Source organism: Osmerus eperlanus, chromosome 2 (genome assembly GCF_963692335.1).
Source record: "Osmerus eperlanus chromosome 2, fOsmEpe2.1, whole genome shotgun sequence".
NCBI lineage: Eukaryota > Metazoa > Chordata > Actinopteri > Osmeriformes > Osmeridae > Osmerus > Osmerus eperlanus.
The window spans coordinates 18,733,781-18,755,619 of NC_085019.1; the positions used below are offsets into that span (position 1 = coordinate 18,733,781).

A 21,839-nucleotide genomic window follows, 5' to 3' on the forward strand; every position below is an offset into this window, starting at 1 on the left:
CCGGTTTCATTGAATTGGAAGCCGACTCGCCGCTTGCTTCGCTGTAGTGGACACGCACAGTTAGTCTTTTCAATGCAGAAAAAACCCTGCATATATACTGTATTGTCTAAAACTGCAAGAGCTGATGACTCCAATAGTATTGCTTCAACAAACCAATCACTCATGCAGTGTTTTAACTGATTCACAAGGGTACTTCCAGTCTATAGATGGAATGTGAGATGAAGTCTTCTAGTATTTGTATCACAGTACAGAATAAAAGCTTCTTCACGTTAGAGGAAAAGTTTATAGGTATAGACTAGTTATCAAAATGCAGTGTCAAATAAAAAATGAAATAAACTATGCTAGTCGTTTTATTTTATAAACACTTTCATTTAAAATCAAACGGTAAATAATCCAAGCAACCTCATTTACTGCAACGTAATATGTATCTTCAACAACAGCTTTTTTCTTCAAATTAGGAACACTAAACTAAGGAAATACAGAGGTTTGCAAATCAGTGAGTGTGTGTCTACTTGTAAGGAAGAGAGACAGACAAAAAATGTGTCATGTCTACACATGGTTAGAATACACACTCCCAGTAACAGATTCTAGAAATGTATAAAAGAGTTGGGGTTGTAGGTGGGTAGCTACTCCCAGGCAGGTTGGGAATCGGTGCTGATTCTAGTACACTGGGACAGAGTTGAAGGAAATGTGAAGGTATGTTCCAGCCTGGACTGTCGATCAATAGGGTCTGTCTCGACGATCCTGTCTGTGTTCTCCCCTGCAAGAGATTCAACTTCACTTTCCCAGTAATGGTAATGGAGTTTGGTCATATAATCTAACAATCATGACAAGGCAAGCAACTTGGTGTGTGTCTCTGCATCAGAGAATCTGTGTGTTTGGATGGTCACACTTGACAATCCCTCACCTCCCGTCCATTTTGCCAGGCCCGAATCCTCCCCGGTCACCCCCCCGGCCCCCTCTGAAGCCCCCTCTGTCCCCACCCCGGCCCCGGAAGCCTCCACGGTCAAAGCTGCCTCTGCCTCCATCTCCTCCGTAACCTCCTGAGAAAAAACAAGTGACGAAGAACTGCACTGAACGAGACATTGCTTCAAACAGACAGGGTCCAATGATTAAATACACAAACCTGGCCCAGTATTGTGGACACACATTTACGCTGTAAATCCTGTGTATATGCATTTGTTGTTAGGCACAAAGCCATCTTGTTGAATGATCCTTGGCCAACAAAAACAGGAAATGCCAGTTCTGAGAAAACTGACAGGACTTTGGAGGTAACCTTATACCCGGCTGTGCACATGTCACATCTGAGCCATCTAGTAAACCTAAATGTATTAGCTGTTGTGACCTGCATCACAAAACAAACACCTTATATGTAGCTGTATCAGCCAACTACAGGGAAATGGTGCATTGTAAAAACAGTTTGTAGTGTCTTGGTGGTCTCAAAGCTAATAATCCTGTACTGAATGTAGTATTCATATCAAACATTACCTTTACTGGCAGCTAAGTTCAAACAAATAATTGGTGGTTAGCCTTACCTCCTCCCAAAGGAGGTGACATCCCTCCAGCCCCATCAGGTTTGGGCGCCTTGCATTGGTTACACTCGTTACGCCATGAGAAATTCAAGTTGCCACAATCCCTGAGTCACAAAGAGACACAAAAAATAACTGAAAAAACACCACCACCCCACTGATGAATGTATAATAAACAGTGTTGGGAATAACAAATTACAAAGTACCACGTTACTGTAACTCCACTACTTTTGGCGGTAACTAGTAATGTAACTAATTACTTTTTTCAATTAAATAACGCAGTTACATTACTGAAATTTAAATGGGCTCGTTACTCGTTACTTTTTTCTTGCATGAATTCCCCAATTTCCTGTTTTTAATCTAACCTAAACAAGTTTACGGCGACGCAATGTATGAATGAATCAATCCGCATTTTAGACTAGCTCACAAACTGGCCGACAGTTCGGACCATGCAAGCTTTTTGTCATGGAAATATCAACATTATTTTTCCCTTGTCCAGATCAAGGATAAAATACTGGTCAGTTGTAGTTTGTGTGCAGGTGCGAGAACTTTATCCACTGCGAAGAATAGTAATTATAATCTTCACAAGCACCTAGTAAAACAACACGCTTCTACATTTTACATTTAGTCATTTTGGCAGACGCTCTTATCCAGAGCGACTTACATTAAGTACAGGGACATTCCCCCGAGGCAAGTAGGGTGAAGTGCCTTGCCCAAGGACACAACGTCATCTGGCACGGCCGGGAATCGAGCTGGAAACCTTCTGATTACAAGCCCGCTTCCCTAACCGCTCAGCCACCTGGCTTCTACAAAGCTAATCGTAAAAGAACCCAGTGCTAGCTCCGCTGATTAAGCAGTCCGAGCCACTTCATCAAAACAGCCGAGGCTTGTTTTTTTAAACAGAAGTATTTCCAGTCTCTAAGCCAGGCAGAACTAAACAGACTGATTGCCAGGTATGTTGTCAAGACATGCGACCTATGTCAACAGTTGAGTCCGTTGCCTTCAGGCAACTAATTAGCAACATACAATGATATAACATTTTACAGTTGTCTTGTCCCACACTGTGCCACTGCAACACTAAAATATTATAACTATCTGTGTGCGTTACATTAAAAGTAACGCAAACGTTACTTTACCTTGTAACTAAGTACTTTTCTATGCAGTAACTAGTAAAGTAATGCAGTTACTTCTGAAATAAGTAACTGTAACTAATTTTAGGTAACGTTCCCAACTGATAATAAACACACACATGCGGTCAGGTGGTGAGGCACAAACTGACACAAGCAGATCACTCACGTGTTTGAACACTTCCAGTCTCCAGCCCTCTGCTGTCCACCACCACTTCCTCCGTTGCCACCAGAGAATCCACCTCCTCGGCCTCCTCCGAACCCACCACGACCCATCGGGCCTACAGGAACAGGAAAACGCGTCCACAGATTAGTGTCAATACATTCAATCACAAGCATGCCAACTTGATTATTACACAGATGTGCCCTTACATTTCACCACATTCGTTATTATGGCTCATTAGCGCAAAGAATTACAGGTCTAAATCTGAAATAAAAGTACATCCAAGACAACAATATTCATGAGCAGCATCAGATGAGCAACTAGTTTAGGAATCGAACACAGGACTCAACTGCAATGGTTTGGAAAGAGCAGACTTACCACATACACATTACCAAAATCCCCTTGTGCAACCTCACACATGAACTCACCAACAAGCTGATTCTCACCTCCTCGTCCACGACCACCTCCTCTCATGCCGCCACCCCTGCCCCCAAAGTCTGCTCTGCGGGTGGCAAAGGACACCTTGATGGGGTTTCCGTTAAAGTCTTTCCCTGGAAAGACGACAAAGGCATTTTTTTTTTATTACCAGCATAAATGACGACTTCTGACACCACCACTTCATAAATCCAGTACTGTTCAAAGGTCTTAGGCACAAGTTCCACAAAGCAAAAGCAAGGAAAGCTGAAATGCTTTTGTAAATAGGGTGAACGAAATATGCTGAAATTGTGGTTCTGAATCTAATTGTTCAATTAAGAAAGGATGATCATAAGAGAAAGAACAATGATCCACATTATCTTTTATACCCAAGTGTGAGGAACTTATAAGAACCAACTAACTATACCACATCTTGACCCATACTCATCAGCATTCATGGCTAGCAATACAACCACTCAAGGACTCAGCATATTAACAACTGGGCGCCTCCCAGCCTACAACTAGGCACAATGTTGGTATTTGAGATCCGTGCAGAAAATATACCAGAAATGTTACATTGTAACAGATTCTATCAGGATTCTATCACCTGCCCCAATCGTTTCCACATTCATTAGTCGTATCACTGACATTTACCATCAAACCAGTCGATTGCAGCCTTGGCTGAGGGGGGATCATCAAAAGACACGGTAGCCTCGCCTTTGAGCTTCCCTGACTCTCTGTCCGTGTAGAGGTTGATCATTGGCTGGCCCGTCTTCTTGTTGATCTGAGAAGGGAGGTGAAAAGGAAAATAATGTCCCTGGAATGTGTCTTAGTATCTACAGTGTTCTCTATGGTGTTATTTTTTGTTACGTTTTAATTGCATCGTCTCTATATTTACCTAAATTAATTTTGTCTGAACTATTACACTGCAGATATGTACCACCTAACCCTAACCCATGCACATGACTAATAGAAACTGAAGCAGGTGTTTGAAGGCGATACGTAGTGTACGTTTGATGTGTGGGATGGGGCTGTACCTTGATTATGCCAATCTGCTTGAAGAAATCTGCCACAGAGTCCACGGTATAGGAGTCTCCAAGGCCTTGTACAAAGATGGTGTTGTTGTCAGAGTTATCCTGGTCTGGCACTATTGGGAACATAGACAGGAAGGTGCCAGTATAATCAGAGCTGAAAAGGGTAGAAACTGCAATAGTATTCAACTGCTAAAAACATTGAGCTAACAGCATAGCTACAATTAAATCTTATCAATGGAAATCCATTTATCTGAGATAGTCCTGGCAATTTACTTTTGTATGAAAGGAAAGTTTGAAAGGTGAAACCATGTTGTAGTTGGTTTGACCATAACCATCATAAAAAGTTACAATTCGGGTCAGTACTTACTGGAGTTGGGGCCCCCAGTAACCTGGTCCCTTGGACCTTAAGGAAGAGCACAGATAAATATGAATTTATTACAAAGCAGAGATTGTGGTTTAGAACCTATAGACAGGCTACTTAACAGTTCCATATCTTTCCACTCTCTCTCTCACACACACACACGATTAAGTTCCATAACCTTCCCCCTTTCACTCTACAATGCAATCTATTCAGTGTGGAATGTGTGTGAGGGTCATTTCTCCAACCAGACAAAATGGGATGGATCACATGAACCATCTTTACTGGTCATATCACCTTGAAACCACCAGATCCAGGTAACAATCCTATTTGTCCTACAGTTTTTTTTAGACTAACACTAACCCACAACTTCTTGATATCACGTTTTGAATGATCATCCATGCCTTCCCACATACCGTACCAAAAAAGCACCCTTTAATCAAGAGCAAAATTTGATGTGTGGTAAAGGAACATTATCATCTTTGAACTCAGTACTCCAATAGGACAGTAGACATTGTGGAAGCATTTAGGACCACATTTAAATCGGATGTTTCATGACTCACATTTGGTACTTTGCTCCATTCCAGTTTTTATCCCAGCGCACGCATGCACACGCAGTACTCCACGCAAGCACACCACAACATCCAGTTCCTGTTGCTTCATGTGGATTATAACCCCACACATCATGGCCTTAGTACATCTAAACCGCAACAAGCTTCATATGTAGCGAAAGTAGGTCACATTACACACAGCAACACTTAATGGAACCAAGTTTTGAACATCATGTTAATTTTGATGCAAATTGTATTGTATCCTTTAAAACAGTCTTCAGTTAATGTTTTGACTGTTTTTGACTTTTCTTTTTGTTGTGCAACGGACACGGAACACAACTGTATTATTTACTCAGCAATAAATCAGCAAGCACCTAAAAGACTATTCTCAACATTGCACAAACCCATCATGCACTGACTATTATAGCATCTTCAGTAAAACCTCTGGCTTTTGGGACACACTGACACTGTCCATGGCAGTAATTAGTTATGGTAATTTATTTATCTATTTTCATAGATTGGGAACACATTTACATGGAACATATTCAGTCAAGTTTCCTCAGTGTGAGATCAAGAGTATACATTTTCCTATTCAGTTAAACGGCCCAGATAAATTGAAAACGTTCTTCACCCTTGTACATTGTAACACTTCAGAAATTCTTTTAATGTGCCAACTAACCCCTCCTTTTCAGTGAACCACTCCTATTTACTAAAGTATGAAGCTTTGTTTTTACAATGCCATTCCTTTACTGTTGACGTCTATGGTTATGTATGGGGGATATTAAGGGTTAAGCAATTGAGCAGTTGACCCAACTCTGCTTCACATTGCTACACCATTTCTTCCATATCCGTCTGTGGAAACTAACAATGAACCTTTTGGCTTTGTAGAGGCCATAATGCACAGATATATTAGGCAAGCTCATTTGTAGATTGACAACCTGATGATTATGGCTTTGAGTTTCTTACGTTTTGAGTTTCTTCCTTCTTTGAGAATGAATTCTAGAATCCAATCTTCAAAATGAAAGAATACCAATGTTAAACTTTTAGTATTTGGGAGAGCATAAGTTGATAAATGTGCCATGTTTGTTAGTAACAACGTAATGCAACTAGTTGTGCAATACAGCTTTTATGCAACAAAACTGAGTGAACCATTTGAAATTGTCCTAACTGCATTTAGTTGTTCAAATACTATTGGAAATTATGTGCAAAAGTAAATAAATAAATACTAGGACAAAACAATCTGCTCATATTTTACTTACTTGTTAACTCATGCAGTAACAAATATTAAAGGATTTACCACCATTTATTACATTTTGCGGACAGGCATCTGCGAAAAGCTTTTCTTAAAGATCAAACATCGGAGGATCCTTGTGGTACTGTCCTTAACACACAAGTTCATACCATTAAATGACAAGTGGAAGCCAAGTGAATACAGCTCATCAATTATTTTGTGTATATTAAAGATTAACATGACAGGTTATGTGGAAACCCCCAACCAATAATATAAATAAATCTGCTTTACGATCAACTTATTTAAAACGAACTTGCCAATGTGAACAAATTGTAAGAAGAGAAATAAGTGCTCAGGCCTATAAGTGTTCAGGCTTATTTAAGAATCTAAAATGTTTCCTTCATTTTAAGATTGTCATACCACCATGCAAGAGTATCAAAGATCAGATCCTTTTTTGGATATGACAAGGCACTTTTCTGAGAGGTAGGGTTCTGGATATAACATGGACCTTTCTGAGAGGTAGGGTTTGGCACAACAAATGAGACAAACATAACATCTACTTTCAACACATGGTCGATTCAGAGCAGAGAAAACTATGAGCAAGCTAGGCACGAGAACCCTGAACGAAACAGTCAGTCAAAAAATATTTGAGTGACTCCACAATAAAAGGCGAAAAAAGGCTTTGTTGAATTACAGTCTAGTCCCCCCTACTGGACTTTATAGTGAAGGGTAAACACACACAAAGACACAGGTTGTTCTTACCTGTAAACATGCAAAACATACATCACATGCCACACTACACAGCATATTGAGGTGCTTCTTCCATAACCAGACATCATCCATCCATTACTCAGACATTACAAAAACTAGGAACACATAGTTTTTTGGTGCCAATCTCACCACAATAATATTATGCTATGCTTAAACACATTATTATTTTCAGAGAGGTGTCCCCAGTATTTTTTTTAAGCGGAAAGCTGATGGGTCCAACACTACCATCTTAACACTGCGGCTTCAGTCACAGTCAGTGCTGAATTGATAAGCTTGCCAATGCACGTTGACAAATAATTTACTTTAGTTTTTCTTATCGACAGTGGTTTCTTTAGAGGTTATTCATTCAACAGTAGTGTTCACCTTTTACCACACCTAATACAACCAAATAATTCAACAGACAAAGAACACTGTCCACTTTCTAATAATTTCAACATTTTAAACTCAAATCCCTTATTTCTTAAGCTTTGACTCTTTAAAACCATCAAACCTGTTGTTTAAAGAGTTTTGCCACTTACCACCAAACTTATTGAATCCTCCTCGATCGCCCATTCTGATGAAGAAGGAAAGAAAAGCGACACGCATTGAAGGTTGGTGTTGACCGAGCCATTTCTCTCCTGGGGTATCCTCCCCTCTTTATGTTTTCCGTATCCAAACCCATCTTTGCCCTCTTTTTACCCCTCTCACCCTTCACTTGTCTCTTCAACCAACATCAGGCTTTATCTTTTTTTCACGTGTTCCTTGTGGTCAGAGATTTGGGACAAAGGATCAGTTAATGACCTTGTCTGTTTGCTTCCCATGATCTCAGTCTTCCACTCTTACAATGGAACTCTAAACCAAAGACTTAATAGAACATCCAGTCACGCCTTATTGGTGTGTGGACACTTTTAACTGTGATGATCTCCATTACAAGGAGAAACCCCATACCAAAGGTCATTGATTCCTGGATTTGCTGTGACATGGATGCTTTACAATGTACTCATTTTGCAAACAGGTGCATAACTCTGGGTTCAAAACAACTTTTGGTGAAGGAAGATTTCACTCAAAAATGTAGCTTCTGTGAACATCATCAACACTCTTGATAAATATATGGCTTTGGTGTGTGGTGTATTTCCTTCAAGACAGTGTTCAAGGTGCATGTCCCTTGAGTATTCCTTCATCCTTTCTAAATTCATTTCTATGTCCTCTCTTTCTATTGCTCCCCTAATTAAAAAAATAAATAAACCCACCCTGGAGAGGCAATATCCTAGGAGGAGATTAAGAGATTCATTAAAGCATTATATCACAGTGATCCAGTGGGGTGGGTAGGGGGTTGTGTTAGAGGTGGGGAGGAGGGGAAGCAGGGTGATAACGATGTCATGTAATGTGTATGAGTGTGGACAGAATCAATGCACATATTGTCTTTTCACCTTTATACTGACCACAGTGCTGACCAACATACTTTGTCATGTTCTCTTTCATGCATCTATTTAAATATGTAAATCTGTCTAAATTTACAGGGTTGATGAAGTAATTACATGGTACAAGTTATTTCCTTCCCACAGATGTGACTGGCATGTTTTACATATTGCCCTGGAAAAGAAGCAACTTCACCCCCCCCCAAAAAAAAAGAATCTCAAGAAATTCAAGTCTTTTAAATGTTTTACTTCCCCTCAGGCAAAGTAAATCAAATCTCAAACCTTATACAGTTGCAAAAACTGTCATATTTTGCTAGCAGTAGCTGGCGAGGAAACTTCCACATAAAAAATATAATGCCACACATATTAACACACATTCCTTTCACAAACCCAGCAGATTTTACTTAGTTTATTTGCCAATATTGTTTAGATAGAAGGGGGAAAAGCCATTTTAACACCTTAAATGTTTAAATGGTAAAAAAGCAAGTTGAGTGGTGCCATGTTGCTTTGAATGCCTTTGACTGACCGTGTGCTGTAACAGTCAATGGTTGCACTGGATAGACCATTTAGAATTCTACGATATCTGTGGAAAGTTTGGATTTATACCCAAACCCATTGCTCCCTTAAACATTTCTTTGAATCCTTTAAAACTAAAAAGCACACCACTTTTATTACAGCAAAATAATCACATCAGACATGGAAAAGGTTTCATAGCTTGCTTGCTAGCCAATTTTTTTCTGAAATTACATTGTTTTGTTATACAGCTTGTTTGGGACAAATTAATTACATTTAATTATTAAGACTGATGGGAGAGAGAGGTATTGATTCCAATGAACTGCCACAATCCGGTTGGCTGTAATGCTAATTTCCCAGGGAAAATTACAACCCAAACAAGCAATGGCCTTAGGCCAAGGTCCACTGACCTTCTGTGTCCAAATGGATAAAACACAGCTCGCCTGGGGTCCTGAGCAGAGATAGAAGTAGCATAGAGCTGGTCACACCTCCAAGAGCACCGTTTACCAGCATTCATATGCATAGTGACCAGCAATGTACCTTTCCCAAAGGCAACCTTACTTCCTACCAACTATGGCATCCTTTTTTCCTATCCTTCCCCCAGGAAGTGCTGCATTGTTTCTGATCTATTCTTAACTGGTACAAATTCCATTAGGTCATTATGTCTGTGGTGTTACACGACCCACCACCTAAGCCTATTTTTAAGCAAGGAAAAACCCTGATTACAAATGACAGCATTCCATGACACGTCTTTCTTTACACCGTTGAGGTTTCCTCCAACCAGCTGATTCCCTAGAGAGTGGTTTCTTTACTATTTGGACATGTGACTAGATCAGAGCATATGTTGGTTTGTACTGACCACATTGTTCACTGCACCTGCAGCAAACCATGATGCTTGTAGGTACAAATTGATCCATTTGTGTAGACCTGTGGTCGGTTTTTCGTACGTCGCTTATTACACCCGAGTTCAATTGACACATCCAAGATGACATCATCTTGCTAATCATGATCTGGCTAATTAGGTTCACACCCATGTTGTTTATGATTAGTATAGCTGGAGTGAGTTATGCGTTGGTCTCAAAGGGGGTATGTATCGATAGTAGAAACCTTAATGAGCAACGCTGCTATTGGCTGCTCACCATGGCCAAAAAGAGCGCCCCGTTTTTTTACTCAACAGAGCCAACAAAGCAAGAGCTTGCTCGAAGGTTACTCCGAATTTTAAGATTTAATCAAAACAGCAGGGAACACCTCAAAGTCTGCAAAGTCCAGGAGAGAGGACTGGCAAAAAGTAGCAGACAAATGAGTGTCAAATGGGAGTCAGATGGCTGAGCGGTGAGGGAGTCGGGCTAGTAATCTGAAGGTTGCCAGTTCGATTCCCGGCCGTGTCAATTGACGTTGTGTCCTTGGGCAAGGCACTTCACCCTACTTGCTTCGGGGGGAATGTCCCTGTACTTACTGTAAGTCGCTCTGGGTAAGAGCGTCTGCTAAATGACTAAATGTAAATGTATAGTAGTGACCACATTGAATGTTTTATCGCTTATTACAGTAGGCTAGGCCTATTTGTTTTTGTATTTTCTTATTTTCATAATTACTTTATCGTCTTTAATGTCGTTACAACAAATTAATGATGTAAATAACACCCTTACGAGAAACCGATCTCTCTCAAAAAGTATAGTAGGCTAGCCAGTCTCGCTGTGCTCAAGGATCTGTCTATCACGCAATGCGCGATTAATTCAGGTTCATGTTTAATTCTGCTAATTATTTTTGCACCTTCCGCAACAGGTTCTTGTCGTAAAAACAGACGACACATGGCTGTGACAGACTTCCTGTATCACCTCTGCTTATAAAGTCGCTATCAAATCTTGTTTACATAAAATAAGCCTGCTCCCGAGCAGGTTTGAGCTAAAGGACTTGTTGCTATGACAGCAAGTCTAGAATAAGCTTCGAAGAACCGAACAATCCAAGATAATGACAAATCGTCAACAATCAAATCCAGCTAACTGAGTTAGCGACGTACGAAGAACGGGCCCCTGTTCATCATTTACAGGCATTCCAGCTTCTAACCTTCACATGTAGCTCCATATGCAGTTTGAACCTATTAGAACGCCTATCAGCGTGAGTATTTATGAGTTGGAATCTAAAGACTGATGTTCACGATGCATGAAGATGATCAGTGTGTGTGAATTTAAGAGACACTTTCAGTCTCAGTCATGTGAGTGCCCAAAGAGAAAGACGATTGCACTGTGTATACTTGCCGAACACATATTTTGAAGGGGGACTTGTTCAAGAGGTGACAGAGACAGAACAGATATGTGTGTGTGTGTGTGTGTGTGTGTGTGGGGAGGAGGAAGAGTCTTTAGATGCTTACCCCATGCCCCCTCTACCTCTTGGTCCACCACGGCCACCACGGTCAAAACCTCGATCCGCCCCGCGACCTCCATATTCTCCATCCTCTCCACGGCCCCTAGCACCACGTCCATCATGATCTCCATAACCTCCATCCTGGCCCCCATATCCTCGACCACCGCCACTCATAGGCGGAGCATCCTGTCCATATCCTGAGGGGCAGAAGAAAGACAGTTTTAGACAAAGCTTTAGCTTTCGTTGCGTATGGGGCTGTGTAGCCCTGTTGACCCCTGTCCACTGCCGAAAGCGCCTACAGTGGGCACTTGAACACCAGAACTGGACCACAGAGCAATAAAAGAAGGTGGCCTGGTCTGATGCATTACTTTTTCTTTGACATCGCGATGATGGCTGGGTGTGTGTGCATCGCTTACCTGGTGAACACATGGCACCAGGATGCACTATGAGAAGAAGGTAAACTAGCGAGTCAGGTGGCTGAGCTGTTAGGGAATCGGGCTAGTAATTTGAAGGTTGCCAGTTCGATTCCCAGCCGTGCCAAAAAAATGACGTTGTGTCCTTGGGTAAGGCACTTCACCCTACTTGCCTCGGGGGAATGTCCCTGTACTGCAAGTCGCTCTGGATAAGAGCGTCTGCTAAATGACTTAATGTAAACTGGCAGATGCAGTGTGAAGCTTTGGGCAACTTTCTGCTGGGAAAACTTGGGTCCTGCCATTTACGTGGATTACATACCACCTACCTAAGCATTGTTGCAGACCATGAACACTCTTTAATGGATACGATATTCCCGTATCCAATGCAGTGGCATCTTTCAGCAGGACAATGCGGCCTGCCACAAAGCAAAAACGGACACACACATCCAAAGCTTTCTGGCAATGCTGGCCTGACCAAGCCACCACCCCTCACTTCTTGGCTTCAAGCAAAGGCCCTGGTGTATATTTGTGGTTGAGTTTGTTGCTTTTGTGTTGCCAAAATGCCGGATAGTTGTTGTTCTATCTAAAGAAAACGCAGAGAGGAGGAGATTGTGGATTTGTGCCATTAAATCTAACGTTACCTCTGTCTTTTATGTAATCGGTTTGACATAGTTTGTTGTGTATCGAGGCGACCAACTGCAGTGGTCGTAGTGAGTTAAAGTTAGCAAGTTAGCTAAATAGTTGGATTGTTGTGTTAGACACAACTAAACTCAAAATGCATTTGGAATTAAATTATTTGGAAATCCCTTTACACCGATATTCAGAATCAGGTTTATTTGCCATGTATGTTATACAAACACGGAATTTGCTGTGGCAGGGAGGTGCAAAACACTAAACATATACAGATCTTAAATTAAGTAAAAGTACAAAAGTTTAACTATTTGAGAACTGAACAATCTAAGAATACAACAATTTAAATATAAAATAAAATATATATAAAAATAAGAATAGAATGAGCAGCGTGAATGGTCAACATAGTGCAATCGGATACTGAGATAAAGTGGCTTATGCATACTGAATTGCCATTAGATGGACTTATAATAGTTAAATAAGTGAATGAATGTCAATGGGAGTCCTTGGCCTTGTTGAAGAGGCCAGTAGCAGATGGAAAGAAATCAAATCAAATTTATTTGTATAGCCCTTTTTACACGCAAGCATGTCACAGAGGGCTGTGAAAGAAAGAAACTGTTCTTATGGCGTGAGGTTTTGGTCCTGATGGACCGCAGCCTTCTGCCAGAGGGGAGTAGCTGGAACAGGGAGTGACCAGGGTGGGAGGGGTCGGCCACGATCTTCCTCGCACGCCTCAGGGTCCTCGAGGTGTGCAGGTCCTCGAGGGTAGGCAGATTGCAGCCGATCACCTTCTCAGCAGTGCGGATGATACGCTGCAGTCTGCTCTTGTCCTTGGCAGTGGCAGCAGCGTACCAGATGGTGATGGAAGAGGTGAGGATGGACTCAATGATGGCTGTGTAGAAGTGCACCATCATTGTCTTTGGCAGGTTGAATTTCTTCAGCTGCCGTAGGAAGTACATCCTCTGTTGTCCTTTTTTGGTGAGGGAGCTGATGTTCAGTTCCCACTTGAGGTCCTGGGAGAGGATGGTGCCCAGGAAGGGGAAGGACTCCACAGTGTTGACTGGGGAGTCGCACAGGGTGATGGGGGTGAGTGGGGCTGTATTCTTCCTGAAGTCCACAACCATCTCCACTGTCTTCAGAGCATTGAGCTCTAAGTTGTTCTGGCTACACCAGGTCACCAGGTTGTCAGCTTCCCACCTATAGTCAGACTCATCCCCGTCAGAGATGAGCCCAATGAGGGTGGTGTCGTCCGCAAACTTCAGAAGTTTGACAGACAGATGACTGGAGGTGCAGCTGATGGTGTACAGGGAGAAGAGCAGAGGGGAAAGGACGCAGCCCTGAGGAGATCCGGTGCTGATGGACCGGGAGTCAGAGAATTGTGTTCCCAGCTTAACGCACTGCTTCCTGTCAGACAGGAAGTCTGTGATCCATCTGCAGGTGGAGTCAGGCACGTTCAGCTGGGAGAGCTTGTCCTGAAGCAGGGCAGGGATGATGGTGTTGAAGGCAGAGCTGAAGTCCACAAACAGGATCCTGGCATAGGATGCTGGGGAGTCCAGGTGCTGTAGGGTGAAGTGGAGGGCCATGTTAATGGCATCATCCACAGATCTGTTGGCTCTGTAGGCAAACTGCAGTGGGTCAAGGAAAGGGTCTGTGATGGCTTTGAGGTGTGCCAGCACAAGGCGCTCAAAAGACTTCATTACCACAGAGGTCAGGGCAACGGGTCTGTAGTCATTGAGTCCTGTTGGCCTTGGCTTTTTGGGCACAGGGATGATGGTGGAGGACTTGAGACAGGCTGGCACATGGCATGACTCCAGGGAGGTGTTAAAGATGTAGGTGAACACTGGAGACTGAATGTAAATCAAAGACAATGTGTGAGGCTTGTGTTAAGACTGATTGGTTTTTCATACTCATTTGGTCCTTTGTTTTTATTTACGTTTTTCACAGCATCCCAACTTTTTGGGAATTGAGGTTGTAATAAGTAAAAATTTAAAGGAAAAGTTGACTTTCCGTTTGAATAGTTAGCAGTTGTTTAAGAAAGAGAGGGGTTAGCTAGTTTACAGTAGCTAATGATATCACAGTCATCAAATATATACAAACCTTGCGGTTTTTAGGGCCAGAAATACGGCAGCGGGTACTGTATATGGATCGCAAGTGCCCAACACTTGCGATTTGTGTCCATATCTTTAGCTAAGAGGTGAATTTGCCGGCTTTTGCTGCGTCTCAACGGTGTGAGCCGCCATCGCCAGCAGCTTTCTGCCCTCCAGGTCACCGCGGATGTCACGTGACTGAAAACTATGAATTGTCCCTTCTCAAAGTGATGGCATTTCCACCCCATGTGTCCAAAATCTCAAAAAATTGCTATACATGCCTTATTTCTCATGGGGAAGAGAAAAGCCATTGGTGAACCATACAGTCCAGGGAACATTTTGTAAAACCTACAAAATATCTTAGATGAACAAAAATAGTAATTATAATAGGACATCAAAACTATGAAGACAATCAAAATATTGAGAATATTTTAGATTCTTCACAGTACACATTCTCTCAACCAGCCTCATGAAGTAGTCACCTGAGTTTTTTCCAATAATCAAATTTTTGGGGCGCTTTGAACACCACAAGAGGAGTGCCAAGAGAAGGCAACTCACACCAAAACAATATAGATGGATGTATAGCACTATATGCAAGAGGACACAAAATGACTGACCCTTAAAAAAGCACACTTACACTGCTCACACTTGCAAACGCAGCATTTGTCTCCTTCTAATGTCCAAATGGTGAAATGACAAATCAATACCCTTTGATTAATACAAAGTAAGAGATAAATAAAAGAGCCTTATATGAGGAAAATGGAGTAGCAAAGTGAACACATTATGTTATACACGACTGTGTGTGTGAAACGTGACTAAAAATAGATGTGTACAAACTATAAAATACATTTTAAAAAGTAGGATGTTGTCCGTATTAACCTGCTTAGTTTGCTACTAGAAGAAAAGCTTGCTTGCTTGCTGGTTGCTTCATTATCCATTAGTGCAATAACAATAAATTGTTTGTCCGTAAACTGTGTTACTATATGCACTTAACAGTGGTGCTATGACACACAATTATATCACAGGGTTACCACCTAAGTCTAATTTTGACCCTGGTCCTGAGCAAGATTTTTTTTCACTTTATACAGTACCCAGTTCACAAGATAATCAAGCCACAGACACACACAGATTCCTGGAATTATAGGAAGATAAGTTGGACTAGTAAACTATGTGTTACTATCATCCAATGAGCATTAGCCAATATTCTCAATGTGCAGTCCTTTCTAATTCAAGTATCTTAATCTGTTCCTTACCTCCACTCTGGCCATACTGGTTCTGCTGACCGTAGCTCTGGGGTGGGGGTGAGTTGTAGCTGGATGTCTGACTATAAGGAGCCCCCCCATGCTGGGAGCTCTGTGGCTGGCCTCCGCTACCCCCATAACCACCGCTTTGCCCTCCGCTTCCTCCGTAGCTGCCTCCACTCTGGCTGCCATAGCTGCCTCCACTCTGCTGCTGCCCATAGTTCGGGGACTGGGAATTATTACCATAGCTGTGGAAGGGTCAAAGTGTGAGAAATGGGCAGAAAATTACTCTTAATATACAGTCAGGTCCCAGGTCTTGAAATTGCGACCATTTTGGTTGTATGTGCTCCTGAAATTGTGTCTGTGTGACCTCAAAATATATTTGGGAGCATTTGTGCGAGTGCAAATAATCGTTACGGTGTGACCTTTTTAAAATTTCTTTACAAAACGCTCGCTAATATAGCAGGACAAGTTTTCCCTTACTACTCAGTGTGAGAAATATAAGGTGTTGCGTGAGAGCGTGTGAAATGGTTGAAATGCGCGAGTCTCACGGCGAATGCATGAGACTTGAGAACCCTGAATGAAACGGAATCTTTACGTTCTAAACTTCAATGCAGATTTTAGATATATTAGCCGACAGTCACTCCTTGTCACTGTGCTACGCGTCATGTGACAGGGAGCTAACTAGAGCACTAAATAAATCTATAACATACATTTTTTTGTTGTGGTGCTTTTTTGGGGAGTTTTAAAGTTGGGAGCACCAGTGCCAACAAGTAAAAAAGTTTATTTCAAGCCCTGGGTCCATAAATATTTGGACATTAACACACTTCATCATTTGGGCTCTGTATGCCACAATTAAAAGAACCGAGATGCAATTAAAGTGCCAACTTAAAGCTGAATTAAAACGTTTCATCTAAAAAAATTGTATGAAACGTTTAGGAATTGCAACAATTTTTACACACAGTCCCTTTATTTCAGGGGCTCAAAAGTAGTTGGACAAACTAACATAATAATTAACATAATCATATATTTTAACTTAGGACCTTTTACCTGCTTAATTGATGAAAACATAACAAAGAATACCCCACACCTGTCCACAAAACAGCTTTTGAGTCAATTGTCCAATTACTTTTGGTCCCTTGTGTACCATACAAAAGTAACAATTAACTTACTTTGCAGAAGATGGCGCAGAAAGCTGCTGTTGCCCATAGCCAGAATAGGATGACTGCTGGTTATAGCCACTCTGAGGAGGTTGACTGCTGCTATTGTAGCCTCCAGAGCTGTAAGGCTGACTGGACTGGTTGTAGCTGCCCTGGGAAGTGGGCTGTGAGCCATATCCTCCTGATGAAGCACAGCCAATGGGGTTTAGTGGAGGGAAGGGAGGGGTTAGTGGAGGTTTAACATTTTATTTCAAGGTTTAAGATTACTAGGTAACAACATGCTTGCATAACACACACAAACCAATCTCACACACAAAGCGGTTGAATTAAATTTTTGGTAGTCGTAAATTGCTTACCAGACTGTGACTGGCCATAGCTTGAACTATAGCCTCCCTGGCTGTATGGGGCAGAGTTATAATCAGAATTCTGGTTGTAGCTTCCATAGCCTGGCTGGCTGTAGCTCTGATTGGAGGACTGACCATAACCCTGGTTAACCTGGCCCCCATAGGGACCATACCTGCAAATGACAACACATTGTTTAAAGACTGAAATGAGAAAAAGACTGCAATTTATTTGATGCTTGTTCTGCTAAATTGTGACTTACCCCTGTGCAGCAGGTTGAGAATAATCTGCGATTAAATGGTACATTTTTAGAAAACAATATAACGTTTGTACAGCATTATCCTAAATGTTTTGCATTTCTGTGCCAAGAACTTTAATGCACACATCAACAATTTCTAGAAGAGCGTCTGCTAAATGACTAAATGTAAATCAAGAGTTGAGATTAATGTTAAAGCATATAAATGTTGTTGAGATTTAGGAATGCTTTTATATATAGGAGCTCTAATATGGACCATGTTGTCGTGAATGGTTTTTAATCTAGGTTAAAAATATGATTGACTGATTATCAGTCATGTAAATAAACAATTATTTTGTACAAGTAACTCATTCAATTGTCAGATGCTAGCTAACTAGAGCCTAGTTGGAATTAATCAACCTTGACGAGCCTACCAATCGTTCTCGAACTAAACAAGATGGCGGAAAAATAAATCAAATTTCTAGCTGGGACTATCTAGCTTTTTACGATGCCAGCATGTTTTGACCGTCAATGTTCAACACGTCTAGCTGCCTATCCCTTTACTAATTGTTCGTAAGGAACTAACGATACGTGACGATAAATCGGTAACATTACAATAACAAATGGTCTTAAAAGCATTACGCACTGTTAGATATATATCTAGTCTCACACATCAACAATGTAACCACAATACAGCACCCCTGTGAGCTACACGTAACTTGCCTTGTTTTTCTAGCAAGCTAGCTACTGTAGTAAGAAGATACCTCTTGGCTGCCTACTGTAGCTGACTAACGTTTCAAAAACGAAATCTCCAAATATTTTTTCCTTACCATTTGACGCCATGTCTTGAGAAAGCCCTCCACAGATATCAAACCTAGTATCTAATGTGACAAAGACAAAAAGTGACAAACGTTGACTGGGTTCGCAGTAACCTTGTCTGTTTATAATCTAGTAATGATGTCACGCCCGAAGCCGTATGTAATGTACCAAGGCCTCGCTTCAATTTGCCAAAACACGTGATCACAGTAACGAAGCTTCGTTGCGTCATGCAAGCAGCAGACAACGTCACGCGACTGACCTCTGAATTGAAAGATCCTGTAAAGCAAATTCCATGATTTGCTTCTCAGTACATTATATACGTGTGAAATGAGTTCCTTAGGGACTCCTTAGGGAAATTTAGGGGTGCTCAAAATTTCATCTCAGCACCCCTGAAAATAATAATAATAAAAAATATATTGTTTATTATAATATGATGCTGGTAGTTCATGAAGAAAGGGACATCCTTAGTTTTTTCATTAATTCAATATTTTGCATAATAATACATAAATGTATTAATTTGTCGTTCGATTCCAGGCCGTGAAAAATTATGTTGTGTCCTTGGGCAAGGCACTTCACCCTACTTTCCTTAGGGGAATGTCCGTGTACTTACTCTAAGTTGCTCTGGATAAGAGCGTCTGCTAAATGACCAAATGTAAATGTTTAGAATTATTTGGAATTGTTGGCATTTTGTTTGAAATGTTCAACATTTTATATTAAAAGACTGCAGCTAATTTAATACTCTTATTTGTTTATTATTTGTTTATTGTATTAACCTGCCCACCAAAGCAAATTCCTTGTGTGTGTAAACTTACTTGGCTAATAAACTTGTTTCTGAGGACTTGACTTCGAGGACTCCATCCCTTCAATCATACAGTCGCTTTGCCATGAATTGACCAGCAGATGTCAAAATGCGATGACGTATGAAATGTGTAGAAAAATGACACGATTGTGGTATAATGGTTTGTTGAGCCGTTTACAGAGTTAGAACTGATTCATTCACCACGCAACATAATGCAGTGACCATCAGACACAGGGGGAAAAAATACAATTAATGTTTAATGTAAATACATTTTACACACATACATTTCTCAAACTAAATATTTCAGATCTTTAGTCCCCTCTTGTGACTTAAGTGAGGAGGCATCAAATGTAGGCTACTACATGGAAACAGTTCTGTAAGAGTAACTAAACAACCAAATTTTTGCCTTGGGACTTTCCTCCATATTTAAAAAACAAAAGCTTGAGTATTAAACATAAGGTTTTACAGTTTTTCTCAATCACTTTGGCTCAATTCTCGAATGAGAATATTTATTTTCAAAACAGTAAGTTCAAATCTCTGAACAATAAATGGCCACACCAGATTTCAATTTCTTATTCATTTAAGAAATTTGCACATGAGTAAGTACTCTTTTAACTGTCTACAATTGCGCACAATAACTGCATGCACATGGCCTGCTGATCAAAACCGAGGAGTTGATTCTCATTGAAACTGTCATACTTTTCTCAGCTTCTAAACATTCTTTCATCGTGTGAGTCATCACATGCACAACATATTATTGAATTATAAAAAATGTATGTGTATTACAGTAGAGATTTTTCCCAGTAAACTTGTACCTACTGTTGAAATAAGTATCTAAGCTCACTGTGATACACAATAGCATTCAGAAAGACAAAACTGACATTATTGTGTAGTACAATAAGTAGTCAGTGTGAACCAAAAAAGATGAAAGAAAAAATATAATAATTTGTATATAAGAAACATTTCCAGGGTTGACTGCTATGGTGGAAAAACATCAACAAATTTTAAACAGTACGGCTCACACAATGACAAAACACTTTTTATTTTGATGGCATTGGCCAATTTACTGACACAATAACTTGGTTTTGAAGCATGAATTATAGTAAATGTTTTGGGTCAGTTACCTTCGGCAGACATGCAATAGAGTTGTGATGTCCCATAAAACAGTATTAACAATTGTGCACTTACAGTTTAGTTAATGTTGAATTTTTTTTTTTTAAATGCCAAAGCAATGGAGAAAAACTATAACAAACAAAAACAAAGTTTGGTGTGTAGTTACTCTTTAAGGAAAAACAAGACAATTTGTTCCTGTTCTGTGCAACGAGTATTTATGGTAAACTTTGCAGCTGGTTTGCACTTGGCCAGCAGAGGGTCATTATTAGCAGCTGATTGATGTTGCATTGAGCTTTTCTGTTCTGTATGCAGTCATAAAAAAAGTTTTGCATTGCTACATTTAGCCTTTTTGTGCAAATTATAAATATAAATCGGTTTGTAGACTTATCACATAATTCTTCCCCCACAACCTTTTCTGTCAATGAAATTATCGTATACAGTATTTCTTCGATTAAACGCCGCCCGTCAATTAAACGCCGCCCTCGAATAAACGCCGCACCAAAAATGAACATTGTGTATTAAACGCTGCCCTCGATTTAACGCCGCACCCAAAAAATCAAAAAACGGTTATTTAATTGGTTAAATTAAAACACAGTATTTATTACACATGTAAATCACAAGTTAACAATATAGCGAGGTAGCTGACTTCACCCCTCGCGAATCGCCTTTCATCAACCCCAAGTTTGCGTGCTACAGATCTGTTGCTGCTGTTGAGTGCTTTCTGCACAGCTTTCTGTTTGAAAGCTAAAGTGTAAGAATGTATCGGCATGCTGCTTCAGATTTCTACACAATGTAGACATGCGGCTTCAATTTTACACTAGGCTTTATGTTTGACCTTGTCTATTCTTTGTTTGTCTATGGCCGCACTGCAGCTACAATTCACTAAATCTCTCTTACTAATTAAACACCGCCCTCAAATAAACGCTGCCCTCGAATAAACACTGCACCAAAAATGAACATTGTGTAATAAACGCTGCAGCGTTTAATCGAAGAAATACGGTATGTGAGTTTACATGAAGCAGCCAATGATTTCACCTAAACTGCTGCATGTAAAAGTCCACAGTTTGTGTAGTTCACATACAGAACACATTGTAGCTGATCAGGTAAAACCTTTCTCTCATCTGAAAACAATTTTGAAAAATACAGTTTTAGATGTTTAGTTGATGTGTATATTTTGCAGTCTATCTCCCCAGCAACACCAAAGCCAAGGAATATCCCAGCACCAAAGCCTCATTGGCCTCTCTCCGGAATCCCCCACCTATAAGCTGGGCATTAGAGACTGTTGATTTAATGAAGTCAGTGAAAGCAGACACCTTGGTATAGACCCCAGGCCGATTAGGCTGGGCACACCCTAGTCCAAAACTCACCACCCCAGCCTGGACCCATGTTCTGTTCCCTGCGGGGCAGACGAGTGGCCCACCAGAATCTCCCTGAAAAAGAGCACGAGGCAGTGAAAGATAGATTGTAACTTTCCCTCACAATGTGTCTACATGTGAAGCATAGCGCACATACCTTTGACACTAAATAACCATTTAATAATATTGCAGAGGT

The 21,839-nt window shown here is 40.8% G+C and overlaps 2 protein-coding genes across 6 annotated transcripts in view; both read right to left on the bottom strand.

Moving 5' to 3' along the window:
- Positions 1-337: 337 nt before the first annotated feature.
- Positions 338-18,543, bottom strand: fus (FUS RNA binding protein). 5 transcript variants are annotated; one of them, XM_062479431.1, is made up of 15 exons: positions 18,388-18,543; positions 17,585-17,609; positions 17,337-17,497; positions 16,993-17,161; positions 15,833-16,068; positions 11,457-11,646; positions 7,697-7,731; positions 4,635-4,670; positions 4,271-4,380; positions 3,888-4,017; positions 3,266-3,370; positions 2,826-2,937; positions 1,536-1,636; positions 908-1,040; positions 338-760 (listed from the first exon to the last, which is right to left on the bottom strand). In XM_062479431.1, exons 1-15 carry the CDS (start codon positions 18,398-18,400, stop codon positions 721-723), a joined length of 1,596 nt encoding a protein of 531 aa, XP_062335415.1. In that variant the 5' UTR covers positions 18,401-18,543; the 3' UTR covers positions 338-720. The 5 variants fall into 5 exon arrangements, with proteins under 5 accessions (XP_062335415.1, XP_062335405.1, XP_062335397.1 ...); XM_062479421.1 differs by having other exon boundaries at positions 908-1,043; XM_062479413.1 differs by having other exon boundaries at positions 3,248-3,370; positions 18,388-18,542.
- Positions 18,544-19,404: 861 nt separating this feature from the next.
- si:dkey-16l2.17 (serine protease 33) overlaps positions 19,405-21,839 on the bottom strand; it is a 33,732-nt gene continuing 31,297 nt past the window's right edge. The window contains exon 7 of the mRNA XM_062479841.1: positions 19,405-21,718. Within this exon, the coding sequence (XP_062335825.1) occupies positions 21,470-21,718 (249 nt within the window). The 3' untranslated portion in view covers positions 19,405-21,469. The remainder of the gene's footprint in view (positions 21,719-21,839) is intronic.